This window comes from Pseudophryne corroboree, chromosome 9, assembly GCF_028390025.1.
Source record: "Pseudophryne corroboree isolate aPseCor3 chromosome 9, aPseCor3.hap2, whole genome shotgun sequence".
Lineage (NCBI taxonomy): Eukaryota > Metazoa > Chordata > Amphibia > Anura > Myobatrachidae > Pseudophryne > Pseudophryne corroboree.
Genome location: NC_086452.1, coordinates 313,900,886 through 313,920,401, shown reverse-complemented (window position 1 = coordinate 313,920,401; position 19,516 = coordinate 313,900,886). Strand labels below are relative to the sequence as shown.

The 19,516-nt window shown below is 49.3% G+C and overlaps 1 protein-coding gene across 1 annotated transcript in view; it reads left to right on the top strand.

The window, feature by feature from the left end:
• SREBF2 (sterol regulatory element binding transcription factor 2) overlaps positions 1–19,516 on the top strand; it is a 269,968-nt gene that overhangs the window by 166,346 nt on the left and 84,106 nt on the right. The window contains exon 11 of the mRNA XM_063940441.1: positions 61–230. Within this exon, the coding sequence (XP_063796511.1) occupies positions 61–230 (170 nt within the window). The remainder of the gene's footprint in view (positions 1–60; positions 231–19,516) is intronic.

The following is a 19,516-nucleotide window of genomic DNA, read 5'->3' as shown; positions in this document are numbered from 1 at the left end:
ATAGCTCTGTCACATGTTTGTTTAGCCTGTTAATACACTTGACCCTTTTATTACTTTTAGGGAAGCTGCCATCAAATTGGAACTGCTCCGGTCTAAACCTATCACTCTGTGCAGTAAACCTAGCGGAGTGCGCTGGGGACAAGATACCACAGAGTTTATTATCAGAAATCCACCTAACCACAGCTGTACAGATGAAGACCACCTTCTCAAAGAGATTCTCCTTCTTGCCTGTAAGTGTCTAAGGCTTTGTAAGAAATTCCCCATAATTACACCTCCTATACTTTTTAAAATAGTATTTACAAATAGTTGTAGCTTTTTGTTCTGTCAGTATAGGTATATGTTTTAGTTTTATGCTATTGCAGAGGTGTTCATTCACATTTCAAATAGCAAATTAAGTGCTTGGAAGCAGATAGGGAACATACAGGGTTTAACTAAACAAGCAGATCAGTGCTTTTAATCAACTCTTATCTTGACACTGGTGAAGAATACTCAGTGTTTGTGTATCCTTATTCTCCATTCTAGTTTTATTTGGTTACATACACATGAAGAGAACCTCTGTAAGGTTGCCACGCATCTGTGAATACCCCCATAGCATTTTAAATTCTTAACGTAAGCAACTAATTACATGCACTTTCTTGATGAACATGTTGTATAGAATGAAATTGTATGTAGATTATACACTGTGAATGTAGCCAGTTTGTGAACTGAACCAATTATGAGAATGATGATTTGCATGTTATTATGAACTTTACACATCTCTGTGGCACAAATAAATGTACTGCAGGGACCGGCCCTATTCTTTTGGATCTTTTCAGTTCGCAAAGTGGCCAAGTCCAATATGCGTAAAAAACTATCACTACTGAGATTTCTGCAGCGGTGTTCCACAGGGAATCCATCGGGGTGTAGAGATGGATCTTGATCCAGAGGAACCAACAGACTAAAGCTTTAGACTGTCCCAGGATGCATTGCAGGGCCTCTTCTATATAACCCCGCCTCCAGGCACTGTGAGCTCAGTTTTAGAGTTGGTGCCTGCATAAGCAGGTTACTTAAAGGGGGACTGCGCGGGCAGCCCTAAAAAAGCTATTTAGAAGACTTCAAGGGCTGCAGAACTTCATATGTCAGTGTGACATACTGTGCTGCGGCTCCATCACCTCCCCATCAGCGTCGCATACTCCCTCTGTCTCTGATCCCTGGTACTTGCGGCAGAGACGCTCCGTTTCCTAGGCACACCACCACAGACGCTCTCCTGGATCGCGTAACAGCTTCTCAGGGAGGAGGTAAGAGGGTCCCCCAGGCGGGACCCGCTATTAAATTGCGCTCTGGTCGCGGTCTTAGGAGACGGACCGCGACGCTGGCGTGGACACTGTGGCCGTACAGGGACTCCACTATATCCACCAGGGCAGGGGAGCAAAGGTCGGATAATGCATTATCCATTTTTCTCTGACGTCCTAGTGGATGCTGGGAACTCCGTAAGGACCATGGGGAATAGACGGGCTCCGAAGGAGACTGGGCACTCTAAAAGAAAGATTAGGTACTATCTGGTGTGCACTGGCTCCTCCCTCTATGCCCCTCCTCCAGACCTCAGTTAGATTTCTGTGCCCGGCCGAGCTGGATGCACACTAGGGGCTCTCCTGAGCTCCTAGAAAGAAAGTTTATTTTAGGTTTTTTATTTTACAGTGAGACCTGCTGGCAACAGGCTCACTGCATCGAGGGACTAAGGGGAGAAAAAGCGAACCTACCTGCTTGCAGCTAGCTTGGGCTTCTTAGGCTACTGGACACCATTAGCTCCAGAGGGATCGACCGCATGGAACTGGCCTTGGTGTTCGTTCCCGGAGCCGCGCCGCCGTCCCCCTTACAGAGCCAGAAGCAAGAAGAGGTCCGGAAAATCGGCGGCAGAAGACATCAGTCTTCACCAAGGTAGCGCACAGCACTGCAGCTGTGCGCCATTGCTCCTCATACACACTTCACACTCCGGTCACTGAGGGTGCAGGGCGCTGGGGGGGGGGCGCCCTGAGCAGCAATAAAAACACCTTGGCTGGCAAATATATCACAATATATAGCCCCAGAGGCTATATATGTGATAAATACCCCTGCCAGAATCCATTAAAAAGCGGGAGAAAAGTCCGCGAAAAAGGGGCGGAGCTATCTCCCTCAGCACACTGGCGCCATTTCTCCCTCACAGCTCCGCTGGAAGGAAGCTCCCTGGTTCTCCCCTGCAGTCTGCACTACAGAAAAGGGTAAAAAAGAGAGGGGGGGCACTAAATTTAGGCGCAGTAAATATAATAGCAGCTATAGGGGACATAATTCAGTTAGTCCCTGCATTATATAGCGCTCTGGTGTGTGCTGGCATACTCTCACTCTGTCTCCCCAAAGGGCTTTTGTGGGGTCCTGTCCTCTGTTAGAGCATTCCCTGTGTGTGTGCGGTGTGTCGGTACGGCTGTGTCGACATGTTTGATGAGGAAAATTATGTGGAGGCGGAGCAGATGCCTATAGAAGTGATGTCACCCCCTGCGGGGCAGACACCTGAGTGGATGGTCTTATGGAAGGAATTACGTGCAAGTGTCGACTCCTTACACAAAAAATTTGACGACATGCCAAATGCGGGACAGCCGGCTTCTCAGCTCGTGCCTACCAGGCGTCTCAAAGGCCATCAGGGGCTCTAAAACGCCCGCTACCTCAGATGGCAGACGCAGATGTCGACACGGATACTGATACCAGTGTCGACGACGATGAGTCTAATCTAATGTCCACTAAGGCCATTCGTTGCATGATTGAGGCAATGAAAGAGGTGTTACACATTTCTGATATAAACCCAGGTACCACTAAAACGGGTATTATGTTTGGGGAGAAAAAACTACCCGTAGTTTTTCCCCCATCGGAAGAATTAAATGAAGTGTGTGAAGAAGCGTGGGCTTTCCCCGATAAAAGATTGGTAATCTCTAAAAAGTTACTAATGGCGTTCCCTTTCCCGACAGAGGATAGGGCACGTTGGGAAACACCTCCTAGGGTGGATAAAGCGCTCACGCGTTTGTCTAAAAAGGTGGCACTACCGTCTCCGGATACGGCCGCCCTAAAGGAGCCTGCTGATAGAAAGCAGGAGGCGATCCTGAAGTCTGTATATACACACTCAGGCATTATACTGAGACCAGCGATTGCTTCGGCATGGATGTGCAGTGCTGCAGCTGCGTGGTCAGATTCCCTGCCGGAAAATATTGACACCCTAGACAGGGACACTATTCTGCTAACTGTAGAGCATATAAAAGACTCAGTCTTATACATGAGAGATGCACAGAGGGAGATCTGCCGGCTGGCATCAAAAATAAGTGCACTGTCCATCTCTGCTAGGAGAGGCTTATGGACTCGGCAGTGGACAGGGGATGCAGATTCGAAAAGGCACATGGAAGTTTTGCCTTATAAGGGTGAGGAGTTATTCGGGGATGGTCTCTCAGACCTAGTTTCCACAGCAACAGCTGGGAAGTCAGCATTTTTGCCCCATGTTCCCTCACAGCCTAAGAAAGCGCCATATTATCAGGTACAGTCCTTTCGACCCCAGAAAAACAGGCGGGGAAAAGGCGGGTCCTTTCTGTCCAGAGGCAGAGGTAGGGGAAAAAAGCTGCAACAAACAGCAGGTTCCCAGGAACAAAAGTCCTCCCCCGCTTCTTCCAAGTCCGCCGCATGACGGTGGGGCTCCACAGGCGGAGCCAGGTACGGTGGGGGGCCGCCTCAAAAATTTCAGCGATCAGTGGGCTCTCTCACAGGTGGATCCCTGGATCCTTCAGGTAGTATCTCAGGGGTACAAGCTGGAATTCGAGGCGTCTACCCCCCGCCGTTTCCTCAAATCTGCCTTGCCGACAACTCCCTCGGGCAGGGAGGCTGTGCTAGAGGCAATTCACAAGCTGTATTCCCAGCAGGTGATAGTCAAGGTGCCCCTACTTCAACAAGGACGGGGTTACTATTCCACTCTGTTTGTGGTACCGAAACCGGACGGTTCGGTGAGACCCATTTTAAATTTGAAATCCTTGAACACATACATAAAAAAATTCAAGTTCAAGATGGAATCGCTCAGGGCGGTTATTGCAAGCCTGGAGGAGGGGGATTACATGGTATCCCTGGACATCAAGGATGCTTACCTACATGTCCCCATTTACCTTCCTCACCAGGAGTACCTCAGATTTGTGGTACAGGATTGCCATTACCAATTCCAAACACTGCCGTTTGGACTGTCCACGGCACCGAGGGTCTTTACCAAGGTAATGGCAGAAATGATGCACACGAGTCCTGGGAAAAATGGTAGCTTCTTACGAAGCAATTCCATTCGGCAGGTTCCATGCAAGAACTTTTCAGTGGGACCTCTTGGACAAGTGGTCGGGATCGCATCTTCAGATGCATTGGCTGATAACCCTGTCTCCAAGGACCAGGGTATCTCTACTGTGGTGGCTGCAGAGTGCTCATCTTCTAGAGGGCCGCAGATTCGGCATACAGGACTGGGTCCTGGTGACCACGGATGCCAGCATTCGGGGCTGGGGGGCAGTCACACAGGGAAGAAATTTCCAAGGACTTTGGTCGAGTCAGGAGTCGTCCCTACACATAAATATTCTGGAACTGAGGGACATTTACAATGCCCTAAGTCAGGCAAGACCCCTGCTTCAAAACCAGCCGGTACTGATCCAATCAGACAACATCACGGTAGTCGCCCATGTAAACCGACAGGGCGGCACAAGAAGCAGGATGGCGATGGCAGAAGCCACAAGGATTCTCTGATGGGCGGAAAATCACGTCTTAGCACTGTCAGCAGTGTTCATTCCGGGAGTGGACAACTGGGAAGCAGACTTCCTCAGCAGACACGACCTACACCCGGGAGAGTGGGGACTTCATCAACAGAAGTCTTCCAACTGTTGGTAAACCGTTGGGAAAGGCCACAGGTGGACATGATGGCGTCCCGCCTCAACAAAAAGCTAAAGAGATATTGCGCCAGGTCAAGGGACCCTCAGGCGATAGCTGTGGACGCTCTAGTGACACCGTGGGTGTACCAGTCGGTTTATGTGTTCCCTCCTCTGCCTCTCATACCAAAGGTACTGAGAATAATAAGAAGGCGAGGAGTAAGAACGATACTCGTGGTTCCGGATTTCCAAGAAGAGCTTGGTACCCAGAACTTCAAGAAATGATATCAGAGGACCCATGGCCTCTACCGCTCAGACAGGATCTGCTACAGCAGGGGCCCTGTCTGTTCCAAGACTTACTGCGGCTGCGTTTGACGGCATGGCGGTTGAATTCCGGATCCTAAAGGAAAAGGGCATTCCGGAGGAAGTCATTCCTACGCTAATAAAAGCCAGGAAAGAAGTAACCGCAAACCATTATCACCGTATTTGGCGAAAATATGTTGCGTGGTGTGAGGCCAGGAAGGCCCCTACAGAGGAATTTCAGCTGGGTCGTTTTCTGCACTTCCTACAGTCGGGAGTGATTATGGGCCTAAAATTGGGTTCCATTAAGGTCCAGATTTCGGCTCTGTTGATTTTCTTCCAGAAAGAACTGGCTTCACTGCCTGAAGTTCAGACTTTTGTAAAGGGAGTGCTACATATTCAGCCCCCTTTTGTGCCTCCTGTGGCACCTTGGGATCTCAACGTGGTGTTGAGTTTCCTGAAATCACATTGGTTTGAGCCACTTAAAACTGTGGATATGAAATTATCTCACGTGGAAAGTGGTCATGTTATTGGCCTTGGCTTCGGCCAGGCGGGTGTCAGAATTGGCGGCTTTGTCATGTAAAAGCCCTTATCTGATTTTCCATATGGATAGGGCAGAATTGAGGACTCGTTCCCACTTTCTCCCTAAGGTGGTATCAGCTTTTCACTTGAACCAACCTATTGTAGTGCCTGCGGCTACTAGGGACTTGGAAGATTCCAAGTTACTGGACGTAGTCAGGGCCTTGAAAATTTATGTTTCCAGGACGGCTAGAGTCAGGAAAACCGACTCGCTTTTTATCCTGTATGCACCCAACAAAATAGGTGCTCCTGCTTCTAAGCAGACTATTGCTCGCTGGATTTGTAGCACAATTCAGCTGGCGCATTCTGCGGCTGGATTGCCGCATCCTAAATCAGTAAAAGCCCATTCCACAAGGAAGGTGGGCTCATCTTGGACGGCTGCCCGAGGGGTCTCGGCTTTACAACTTTGCCGAGCTGCAACTTGGTCAGGGGCAAACACGTTTGCAAAATTCTACAAATTTGATACCCTGGCTGAGGAGGACCTTGAGTTCTCTCATTCGGTGCTGCAGAGTCATCCGCACTCTCCCGCCCGTTTGGGAGCTTTGGTATAATCCCCATGGTCCTTACGGAGTTCCCAGCATCCACTAGGACGTCAGAGAAAATAAGATTTTACTCACCGGTAAATCTATTTCTCGTAGTCCGTAGTGGATGCTGGGCGCCCATCCCAAGTGCGGATTGTCTGCAATACTTGTATATAGTTATTGCCTAACTAAAGGGTTATTGTTGAGCCATCTGTTGAGAGGCTCAGTTATATTTCATACTGTTAACTGGGTATAGTATCACGAGTTATACGGTGTGATTGGTGTGGCTGGTATGAGTCTTACCCGGGATTCAAAATCCTTCCTTATTGTGTCAGCTCTTCCGGGCACAGTATCCTAACTGAGGTCTGGAGGAGGGGCATAGAGGGAGGAGCCAGTGCACACCAGATAGTACCTAATCTTTCTTTTAGAGTGCCCAGTCTCCTGCGGAGCCCGTCTATTCCCCATGGTCCTTACGGAGTTCCCAGCATCCACTACGGACTACGAGAAATAGATTTACCGGTGAGTAAAATCTTATTTTAATACGTCTCCATAGTAGCAGGTGGTGAGGACCAGCATAGGGGATAAGGCTCTTGACCTGTAGCCCCTCCCCCAGCTCCAGGCACCATCTACTGCTGGTGTTCCCGTTCTGGAGCTGCCTCACACTCTCCCTCACTCCCTAACTGAGACGCTGGGCACCATCTTCTATTAGTAGCTGCGACTAGTCTCTGCAGGGCAAGGTCTCCTCTGTAAATCCACCTGATTTATCAGCGCTGTGATTCTACAGACACTTAAGTATTCTACATGTAATTTTAAGACAGCGTTGGTTAAGAACAAGTGGAATATATTGTGCGAGTATTCTGATGTATACATCCGGTCTCAGACCGCGCATTGTTTTTTATATATATATATATATATATATATATATATATATATATATATATCTAGTCCAGTGCAGTTCTATTGTCTAACTAAAATAATTATCTGCATTGTGACTGTGTGCCTGTATTTGCTGTGTGATTTTCGCTTTCAGTGTATCCCAGCTGTATCTATCACTGTTTCTGTACCCTAGGACTAGGTGCGTCAGGGTCTCATATATATAGTGCTGCACAGTTTTTACCGTTAAGTGTTTTCTACTGTGTACTCAGTCACCTAATACTGGATTTATTCGCTGGTGTTGTGTACTGTGTATGCAGTCACATAGTACCGGATTTAGACGCTGGTGTTGTGTACTGTGTACTTTGTCACATACTAGGGGATTTATTCGCAGGTAGTGTACTCTGTCTGGCTGTATCATACTCATTCACTCTGCGGTTACATTCACTAAAATGTCTAACGCAAAGGGTGGGAAATCTGTGGACGCTTCTGTATCATTCAGTGAATGCGCCAGGGATTTGCCTGAGGTGGAAGCTTTGAATGATGGTCTGTGTAATATGTGCCGTACATCTCCCAGTCAGCCTGCTGCTCGTGTAGCCAATCAAGAGCCACCTTGGGCGGCGTTCTCCAATATGCTTAATATGCTCCTTGACACGCCTTATGCCCCCTATGGGACTACCTGTGCCATTGCAGCCACATATTGTCCCTATGGTTAATCCGCCCTGGGCAGATACTCTGTCTACCCAGATACAACAATTGAATCAATCTTTCGTTAGACACAAATCTACACCACGTCCCTCTGCGATCAAGGGGTCATCTAAGCGGGCCGCCTCCTCACAATCCACTAATATCTCAGATGATACTTCTGATGAGGAGTATACTGATCCGTCAGACACGGATACAGTCGCTTCTGACGAGGAAACTACAACGCAAGTTGATGTCCCTGACCTGGTGGAGGCTATTAAGCTGATTCTACAAATATAGATCCCACTACTGCATCTAAAATGCCTGATAAATTTAAACGTCAGTAGGTAACTAAAGTAGTCTTACCGCATTCTGAGCATTTGGTAGACATACGTCAGGAACCCTGGTCTTCTCCAGGAAAGAAATTCTCCTTGTCTAAAAAGATGCTAGCTCGTTAAACTCTCTCCGCTGAGTTGTGAAACAAGTGGGAAAATCCACCGCCGGTGGATTCCCATGTCACCCGTCTTATGGTGTCATCTACTCTGCCTGTCACCACTGTCACCTCACTGAAGGAACCGACAGATAAGCGCGTTGAAGGATGCCTGAAGTCTGTTTACTCCCTTACAGGTGCTGTACATAGACCCACTATAGCAGCCTCCCGGGCCGCAAAAGGAATTGAAGCATGGGTTCAGGCACTAGAGGAAGAGCTGCCTCAGTATATATCTGACACTGCCAGACAATATCTATCTCATATTGCCATCACCTCCCATTACATTCAGGAGGTGTCCTCTGAGGCAGGTGTAATGGCGGCCAAGGCGTCGACTACGTCCATCCTGGCTCGCCGAATTCTGTGGTTTATGTTATGGAAGGTGGACATGGACTCAAAAAAGACCTTGGAGGTACTCCCTTTTAAGGGAAACATCTTGTTTGGGTAGTATCTGAATAAGATTGTGACTGACTTAGCGGCTGCTAAGACTGCATTTCTCCCAAACACTAATCCTTCTACACAAAGGGCAAAGAGTACCACTGTTCGTTCCTTTTGACCTCAAGGGAAAGCAAAAGGTCAGGCATACCCGAGGCAAGCTTGTGCTCCCAAAACCACTAAGCCCAAAGCAAAACATCCTGGGCTGCCCGTTAGCCTGCTTCCAAACAAGACAAGCCAGCTGCATGACTGGGCGGGCCTCCCCCTGGGGGATCCCAGGGTGGGAGGCCGACTTCTGGGTGAATTGCAGGTCTGATTAAAGACCACTTAATCGCATGGATGCGAGAAGTTGTCTCTCACGGGTATGCAGTCTCTTTCAAGAGACGTCCCTCTCGCCAGTTCCGACTGACGGTTGTACCTTCGGAGCCATTGAATGCGCAAGCTCTACACCTAGTTGTGCGTTCCCTCCTGGATACAGAAGTGGTAGTGAAGGTCACCCTGTCCCAGAGAGGCAGAGGATACTACTCGACCCTGTTTCTAGTCCCGAAACCGAATGGGTCTTTCCGGCCTGTACTCAACCTCAAATCACTGAACAAATTTGTGAGAGTGTCTAAGTTCCGTATGGAAACGCTGCGCTAGATTGTACTGGCCATGGAACCCGGAGGCTATATGGTATCCCTGGATAGACAAGATGCCTATCTGCATATACCTATTGCCATGTCGCATCAGCAATATATGTTGTTTGCTATTGGCAACCTTCATTATCCATTGCAGGCTCTGCCGTTTGGACTGACCACGGCCCACCGGATCCTCACCAAGGTTATGGCCATGATGAGGGCTCATCTGCGTCGACAGGGGATCGGGATCCTGCCGTATCTGGACGACTTGCTGATCCTGGCGAACTCCCAAGATGTCCTTCTCAGTCATCTACAACTGACGGTAAACTTCCTACAAGCCCACGGGTGGCAAGTCAACTGGAAAATGTCCTCTCTGGTCGCTGCTCGGAGCATGGTGCACCTGGGGGCACTGCTGGACACACACAGCCAAAGACTGTTACTGTCTCCAGAGAAAGTCCTGAAACTTCAGGACAGGATACGATGTTTCCTCTCTCGCCCAAGAGTGTCAGTACACTCAGCGATGCAAGTACTAGGCCTCATGGTGTAGGTGTTTGACATGGTAGAGTACACTCCGTTTCATTCCCGCCCTCTACAGAGGTTAATCCTTTCCAAGTGGGATGGCCTGCCTCATCGGATCAGGTCTCAAATATGATTTCCTTGACTCCGGAGGTTCGTTTGTCACTGAGCTGGTGGCTATAGGTCCAACAGTTGAGCAGGGGCCATCCCTTCTGGATTCCCAACTGGGTCCTCCTGACTACGAACGCCAGTCTGCAAGGTTGGGGCACGGTGCTGGAGCAATACTGTCTCCAGGGTCGGTGGACCAGGGAGGAATCTCTCCTCCCGATAAACATTCTGAAATTGCGGGCAGTGTTCAGTGCTTTGACTCTTGCCCTGCCTCTGATACAGAACAGGCCTGTACAAGTACGATCGGACAACACCACCACGGTGGCTTACATAAATCATCAGGGCGGCACTCAAAGCCGCATGGCAATGATGGAAGTACCAGATGTAGACCTGATGGCGTCTCGACACAATCACAAAGTTCCAGTCTTCGGATCAAGGACAAGGGATCCTCAAGCAGCGTTTGTGGACGCACTGGCAATTCCATGGAATTTTCGGCTGCCCTGCGTGTTCCCTCCAGTGACCAGACTGGCTTTGACGGCTTGGCTCTTGAAGCTTCACTTCTGAGGGGCAAAGGATTCTCCGAGGCGGTTATCCAAACTATGCTAAAGGCCCGCAAACCTGCTTTTTCACAGATTTATTATAGATTCTGGAATTCTTACTTCACCTGGTGTGCTGCTAAGACTTACGATGCTTACAAGTTTAGTACTTCCAGACTTCTGGCTATTTTGCAACAAGGCCTGGATTTAGGACTTCACCTGGCCTCCCTCAAGGTTCACATTTCTGCCTTGTCTGTGTGGTTTCAGAGGAAAATTGCATCTATTCCTGACGTTCATACATTCACTCAGGGCATACTGCAGATTCAGCCTCCCTATGTTCCTCCTGTGGCTTCATGGGATCTGTCTGTTCTGAATGCCTTGCAAGAGTCTCCATTTGAACCTCTTAAGTCAGAGGACCTTAAATGGCTCACAGCCAAGGTCCTGTTTCTGCTGCCTATTGCCACAGCTAGGAGGGTGTCGGACTTAGGTGCTTTGTCCTGTCGTCCACCCTTTCTGATATTCCACCGTGAACGGGCAGTTCTGAGAACTCGCCCAGGTTACTTACCTAAAGTGGTGTCCTCTTTTCACCTTAACCAAGAGATTATGGTTCCAGCTTTCATCTCCTCTGACTTGTCCTCCAAAGAGCAGTCTTTGGATGTGGTAAGGGCTCTCCGTGTTTGTGGAGAGTACTGCCTCTATCAGGAGGTCAGATACCCTTTTTGTAATTTTTGGTTTCCACAAACGTGACTGGCCTGCGAATACGCAAAACTTGGCCAGATGGATTAGAATGGTGATTGCACAAGCTTATGCGCAGGCTGGACTCCCAGCTCCTGCTGCTGTTAAAGTCCATTCTACTCAGTCTGTTGGACCCTCTTGGGCGGCCCTGCGTGGCGCGTCCGCAGAACAATTGTGCAAGGCAGCTACGTGGTACTCAGTGAACACGTTTATTAGGTTCTACGCCTTTGATACTTCCGCCTCCCAGGATGCTTACTTTGGACGCCGGGTTCTCATACCTGCTATGGTGCGTCCCCTCCCTTGAGGCACTGCTTTAGGACATCCCTGATGTTTTCCCTGTGGAACACAGTGTACCCCGCTGCAGAAAAGGAGATTTATGGTAGACTTTCCATGGTTAAATCTCTTTCTGCGAGATACACTGGGTTCCACAGGGCGCCCACCCTGACGCACTTAGTTTCTTTGGGTTTGTATGGCATTAGCCGCTTGTCCCCTTCTCCTGTCGTGAGAACGTGATTCTATGTGACTAACATCTGCCTTCTTATTTACCTGCTTCTGCATTGGACTGGTTAACTAAAACTGAGCTCACATTGACTGGAGGCGGGGTTATAGAGGAGGCCCCGCAATGTATTCTTGGACAGTCTAAAGCTTTAGCCTGTTGGTGCCTCTGGATCAAGATCCATGTCTACACCCTGATGTCTTCCCTGTGGAACCCAGTTCACCTCGCAGAAAGAGATTTAACCATGGTAAGTCTACCATAAATCTCCTTTTATATTAATACACCTCAGCAAGTTGAGTGTGTCTACGGAACAGTTATAGAAAATTAAATACATTCTACGTTTTTCTGTCAGCCAATGGTCTGACACTGGGAACAGAGGGTATAGCCAGACGTTCAGTCAGGGCACCAAGGAGTTAAACTTGTGGAGTGCAGCCTGGGAAGCCCCTCCTCCCCTATACCCAGCCTGCCTCAGGCCACTCCATTTTTTCTTTGGTGCTCAGGAAAGGGGCACTTTTTTTTTTTTACTTTTTTTTTTAAGGAGCAGGGCTTTCAGCCCTGTCAATTTTATTTTTTAATTGACTTTATTTGTATTTTCTCATACGTCCTAGAGGATGCTGGGGACACCATAAGAACCATGGAGTATAGACGGGATCCGCAGGAGACATGGGCACTTTAAGACTTTGAATAGGTGTGAACTGGCTCCTCCCTCTATGCCCCTCCTCCAGACTCCAGTTTAGAATCTGTGCCCAGGCAGACTGGATGCACACTAAGGAGCTCTACTGAGTTTCTTGGAAAAGACTTTGTTAGGTTTCTCTGACGTCCTAAGTGGATGCTGGGACTCCGTAAGGACCATGGGGAATAGCGGCTCCGCAGGAGACTGGGCACAACTATAAAGAAAGCTTTAGACTACTGGTGTGCACTGGCTCCTCCCACTATGACCCTCCTCCAGACTTCAGTTAGAATCTTGTGCCCGGCGGAGCTGGATGCACACTAGGGGCTCTCCTGAGCTCCTAGAAAGAAAGTATATTTTAGGTTTTTTATTTTACAGTGAGATCTGCTGGGAACAGACTCACTGCAGCGAGGGACTAAGGGGAGAAGAAGCGAACCTACCTAACAGGTGGTAGTTTGGGCTTCTTAGGCTACTGGACACCATTAGCTCCAGAGGGATCAACCGCAGGACCCGACCTTGATGTTCGTTCCCGGAACCGCGCCGCCGTCCCCCTTACAGAGCCAGAAGCATGAAGAGGTCCGGAAAATCGGCGGCAGAAGACTTCGGTCTTCACCAAGGTAGCGCACAGCACTGCAGCTGTGCGCCATTGCTCCTCATGTAACCTCACACTCCGGTCACTGATGGGTGCAGGGCGCTGGGGGGGGGGGGCGCCCTGAGGGCAATATTACAACCTTGGCTGGCAAATATACACCATATATAGTCCCAGAGGCTATATAGGTGTAAATTAATACCCCTGCCAGAGTCTCAAAAACGCGGGAGAAGTCCGCCGAAAAAGGGGCGGGGCTAACTCCTTCAGCACACTGGCGCCATTTTTCCCTCACAGCTCCGCTGGAAGGAAGCTCCCTGGCTCTCCCCTGCAGTCTACAAGCTACAGAAGGGTAAAAAAGAGAGGGGGGGCACTAAATTTAGGCGCAGTGTGTGTGTGTGTGTGTATATATATATATATATATATATATATATATATTTATATATATATATATATATATATATATATATATGTATATATAGCAGCTATAAGGGGATATAATTCAGTTAGTCCCTGTATTATATAGCGCTTTGGTGTGTGCTGGCATACTCTCTCTCTCTGTCTCCCCAAAGGGCTTTGTGGGGTCCTGTCCTCTGTCAGAGCATTCCCTGTGTGTATGCGGTGTGTCGGTACGGCTGTGTCGACATGTTTGATGAGGAGGCTTATGTGGAGGCGGAGCAAATGCCTGTAAATGTGATGTCACCCCCTGCGGGGTCGACACCTGAGTGGATGGTTCTGTGGAAGGAATTACGCGACAGTGTCGACTCCTTGCATAAAAGGTTTGACGACATACCTACTATGGGACAGCCGGCTTCTCAGCCTGTGCCTGCCCAGGCGTCTCAAAAGCCATCAGGGGCTCTAAAACGCCCGCTACCTCAGATGGCAGACACAGATGTCGACACGGATACTGACTCCAGTGTCGACGACGATGAGACTAATGTAACTTCCAATAGGGCCACACGTTACATGATTGAGGCAATGAAAAATGTGTTGCACATTTCTGATGTTACTCCCGGTACCACAAAAAAGGGTATTATGTTTGGAGAGAAAAAACTACCAGTAGCTTTTCCTCCATCTGAGGAGTTAAATGACGTGTGTGAAGAAGCGTGGGCTTCTCCTGATAAGAAACTGGTAATTCTAAGAGGTTACTAATGGCGTACCCTTTCCCGCCAGAGGATAGGTCACGCTGGGAAACATCCCCTAGGGTGGATAAAGCGCTCACACGCTTGTCAAAGAAGGTGGCACTACCGTCTCCGGATACGGCCGCCCTGAAGGAATCTGCTGATAGAAAGCAGGAGGCTATCCTGAAGTCTATATATACACACACAGGTGTTATACTGAGGCCAGCTATTGCGTCAGCATGGATGTACAGTGCTGCAGCTGCGTGGTCAGATTCCCTGTCGGAAAATATTGATACCCTAGACAGGGACACTATATTGCTAACCGTAGAGCATATTAAAGACGCACTTTTATACATGAGGGATGCACAGAGGGATATTTGCCGGCTGGCATCCAAAATTAGTGCAATGTCCATTTCTGCCAGGAGAGGGTTATGGACTCGGCAGTGGACAGGAGATGCAGATTCCAAAAGGCACATGGAAGTTCTGCCTTATAAGGGTGAGGAGTTGTTCAAGGATGGTCTCTCGGACCTCGTTTCCACAGCAACAGCTGGGAAGTCTACATTTTTACCCCATGTTCCCTCACAGCCAAAGAAAGCACCGTATTATCAGGTACAGTCCTTTCGGCCTAATAGGGGCAAGCGGGTTAAGGGCGCGTCCTTTCTGCCCAGAGGCAGGGGTAGGGGGAAAAAGCTGCAGCATACAGCCAGTTCCCAGGAGCAAAAGTCCTCCCCCGCTTCCTCTAAGTCCACAGCATGACGCTGGGGCTCCACAGGCGGAGCCAGGTACGGTGGGGGCCCGTCTCAAATATTTCAGCAATCAGTGGGCTCGCTCACGGGTGGATCCCTGGATCTTTCAAATAGTATCTCAGGGGTACAAGCTGGAATTCGAGACGTCTCCCCCCCCCCCCGCCGTTTCCTCAAATCTGCCTTACCAACCACTCCCTCAGGCAGGGAGGCAGTGTTACAGGCAATTCACAAGCTGTATTCACAACAGGTGATAGTAAAGGTGCCCCTACTTCAACAAGGACGGGGTTACTATTCCACAATGTTTGTGGTACCGAAACCGGACGGTTCGGTGAGACCCATTTTAAATTTAAAATCCTTGAACACATATATAAAAAAATTCTAGTTCAAGATGGAATCGCTCAGGGCGATTATTGCAAGCCTGGACGAGGGGGATTACATGGTATCACTGGACATCAAGGATGCTTACCTGCATGTCCCCATTTACCATCCTCACCAGGAGTACCCCAGATTTGTGGTACAGGATTGTCATTACCAATTCCAGACGTTGCCGTTCGGTCTATCCACGGCTCCGAGGGTCTTTACCAAGGTAATGGCCGAAATGATGATACTCCTTCGAAAGAAGGGAGTTTTAATTATCCCGTACTTGGACGATCTCCTAATAAAGGCGAGGTCCAGGGAGCAGTTGTTGGTCGGGGTAGCACTATCTCGGGAAGTGCTACAACAGCACGGCTGGGTTCTAAATATTCCAAAGTCACAGCTGATCCCTACGACACGTCTACTGTTCCTGGGGATGGTTCTGGACACAGAACAGAAAAAAGTGTTTCTCCCGGAGGAGAAGGCCAAGGAGCGGTCATCTCTAGTCAGAGGCCTCCTAAAACCAAAACAGGTGTCGGTGCATCACTGCACGCGGATCCTGGGAAAGATGGTGGCTTCCTACGAAGCAATTCCATTCGGCAGGTTCCATGCAAGAACCTTTCAGTGGGACCTCTTGGACAAGTGGTCCGGATCGCATATTCAGATGCATCAGCTGATAACCCTGTCTCCAAGGACCAGGTTGTCTCTGCTGTGGTGGCTGCAGAGTGCTCATCTTCAAGAGGGCCGCAGATTCGGCATACAGGACTGGGTCCTGGTGACCACGGATGCCAGCCTTCGAGGCTGGGGGGCAGTCACACAGGGAAGAAACTTCCAAGGACTATGGTCAAGTCAGGAGACTTCCCTGCACATAAATATTCTGGAACTGAGGGCCATTTACAATGCCCTAAGTCAGGCAAAACCCCTGCTTCAAAACCAGCCGGTACTGATCCAGTCAGACAACATCACGGCGGTCGCCCATGTAAACCGACAGGGCGGCACGAGAAGCAGGACGGCGATGGCAGAAGCCACAAGGATTCTCCGATGGGCGGAAAATCACGTGTTAGCACTGTCAGCAGTGTTCATTCCGGGAGTGGACAACTGGGAAGCAGACTTCCTCAGCAGGCACGACCTCCACCCGGGAGAGTGGGGACTTCATCCAGAAGTCTTCCAAATGATTGTAAACCGTTGGGAAAGGCCACAGGTGGACATGATGGCGTCCCGCCTAAACAAAAAGCTAGAAAGATATTGCGCCAGGTCGAGAGACCCTCAGGCAATAGCTGTGGACGCTCCAGTGACACCGTGGGTGTACTGGTCGGTTTATGTGTTCCCTCCTCTTCCTCTCATACCAAAGGTACTGAGGATAATGAGGAGAAGAGGAGTAAGAACTATACTCATTGTTCCGGATTGGCCAAGAAGAGCTTGGTACCCGGAACTTCAAGAAATGATCTCAGAGGACCCATGGCCTCTGCCGCTCAGACAGGACCTGCTACAGCAGGGGCCCTGTCTGTTCCAAGACTTACCGCGGCTGCGTTTGACGGCATGGCGGTTGAACACCGGATCCTGAAGGAGAAGGGCATTCCGGAGGAAGTCATTCCTACGCTGATTAAAGCTAGGAAAGAAGTTACCGCAAACCATTATCACCGCATTTGGCGAAAATATGTTGCGTGGTGTGAGGCCAGGAAGGCCCCAACGGAGGAATTTCAGCTAGGTCGATTTCTGCACTTCCTGCAGTCAGGGGTGACTATGGGCCTAAAATTGGGTTCCATTAAGGTCCTGATTTCGGCTCTATCGATTTTCTTCCAGAGAGAACTGGCTTCACTACCTGAAGTTCAGACTTTTGTTAAGGGAGTGCTGCATATTCAGCCCCCTTTTGTGCCTCCAGTGGCACCTTGGGATCTCAACGTGGTGTTGGATTTCCTAAAGTCGCATTGGTTTGAGCCACTAAAAACCGTGGATTTGAAATATCTCACGTGGAAAGTGGTCATGTTGTTGGCCTTGGCTTCGGCCAGACGTGTATCAGAATTGGCGGCTTTGTCATGTAAAAGCCCTTATCTGATTTTCCATATGGATAGGGCAGAATTGAGGACTCGTCCCCAGTTTCTCCCTAAAGTGGTATCCGCTTTTCATCTGAACCAACCTATCGTGGTGCCTGCGGCTACTAAAGACTTGGAGGCTTCCAAGTTGTTGGATGTAGTCAGGGCCCTGAAAGTCTATGTTTCCAGGACAGCTGGAGTCAGAAAGACTGACTCGCTATTTATCCTGTATGCGCCCAACAAGTTGGGTGCACCTGCTTCAAAGCAGACTATTGCTCGCTGGATCTGTAGTACGATTCAGCTTGCACATTCTGCGGCTGGACTGCCGCATCCTAAATCAGTGAAAGCCCATTCCACGAGGAAGGTGGGCTCTTCTTGGGCGGCTGCCCGAGGGGTCTCGGCTCTACAACTTTGCCGAGCAGCTACTTGGTCGGGGTCAAACACATTTGCAAAATTCTACAAGTTTGACACCCTGGCTGAGGAGGACCTAGAGTTTGCCCATTCGGTGCTGCAGAGTCATCCGCACTCTCCCGCCCGTTTGGGAGCTTTGGTATAATCCCCATGGTCCTTATGGAGTCCCAGCATCCACTTAGGACGTCAGAGAAAATCAGAATTTACTCACCGGTAATTCTATTTCTCGTAGTCCGTAGTGGATGCTGGGCGCCCATCCCAAGTGCAGATTGTCTGCAATACTTGTATATGGTTATTGTTTAACTAAAGGGTTATTGTTGAGCCATCTGTTGAGAGGCTCAGTTGTTATCATACTGTTAACTGGGTATTGTATCACGAGTTATACGGTGTGATTGGTGTGGCTGGTATGAGTCTTACCCGGGATTCAAAATCCTTCCTTATTGTGTCAGCTCTTCCGGGCACAGTATCCTAACTGAAGTCTGGAGGAGGGTCATAGTGGGAGGAGCCAGTGCACACCAGTAGTCTAAAGCTTTCTTTATAGTTGTGCCCAGTCTCCTGCGGAGCCGCTATTCCCCATGGTCCTTACGGAGTCCCAGCATCCACTACGGACTACGAGAAATAGAATTACCGGTGAGTAAATTCTTATTTTTTTATGTTCAGGGAGCACTGCTGGCAACAGTCTCCCTGCATCGTGGGACTTAGGGGATAGAAGTCAGACCTACTTCTAATTAGTTTAAAGGCTCTGCTTCTTGGCTACAGGACACCATTAGCTCCTGAGGGTTTGGAATACTAGGTACGCCTAGGGGTTCATTCCCAGAGCCCGCTGTCACTCCCCTTGCAGGACCAGAAGTCAGAAGACAGGTGAGTAGGAGAAGAAAAGAAGACTTCAGTGACGGCTTCTGAGGTACCGCACAGCGACCGCGCTGCGCGCCATGTTCCCACACACAGCGGCACTACAGGGGGGGGGGGGGGGGGGGCGGCGCCCTGGGCAGCATTGAAAACCTCTTTTGAGACTGGCAAAGTGCAGTTAGAGTGCCTAAATTCTTACCCCCGCCAGTATAATTAGTTTTAAAAAATTGCGGGCTGAAGCGCGCCATGTATGGGGCGGGGCTTAGCCCTCATAGCTCTCATCAGCGCCATTTTCTCTTCACAGAGCTGCAGAGACACTGGTCCTTCACCACTGCTGTACAAGTAACGGTGCAAAACGTGGGGTGGGGGGGGCACAGTAAATTTGGTGCTGAAATAAGTTATTATAAAAGCTCTGCAGGGTCTGAGGCATTTTATTAAGGTTTCAGAACCGGGATAAGCGCTGGGTTGTGAGCTGGCAAACTCCCTCTGTGTTTCTCTGACAGCCTTTACTGTGGATCTGTCCCCTATTGGCCCAGTGTGTCTGTGGGTGTCTGTACACGTGTGTCGGCATGTCTGAGGCGGAGTGCTCTTCCCAGGAGGAGACTGTGTTAGGGGCAGAAACGGCTATGGGAGTGACCCTGTCGGCACCGCCAACTCCTGATTGGGTAAATGTGTTGAATGCTTTGAATGCTAATGTGGCTGTTATTAATAAGAGATTAGATAAATCTGAGTCTCAGAACCAGGTATGGAAGAAGTCTGTGGAGGAGGTGTTGTCTCAGGTCCAGACCCCCTCGGGTTCACATAAACGTTCATTTGCTCAGTTGGCAGACACAGATACCGACACGGACTCCAGTGTCGGCTATAGTGATACCAGATTAGACCCAAAATTGGTAAAGAACATTCAGTACATTATTGTGGCAATAAAAGTTGTGTTGCATATCACCGAGGACCCTGCTGTTCCTGATACTAGGGTCTGTAT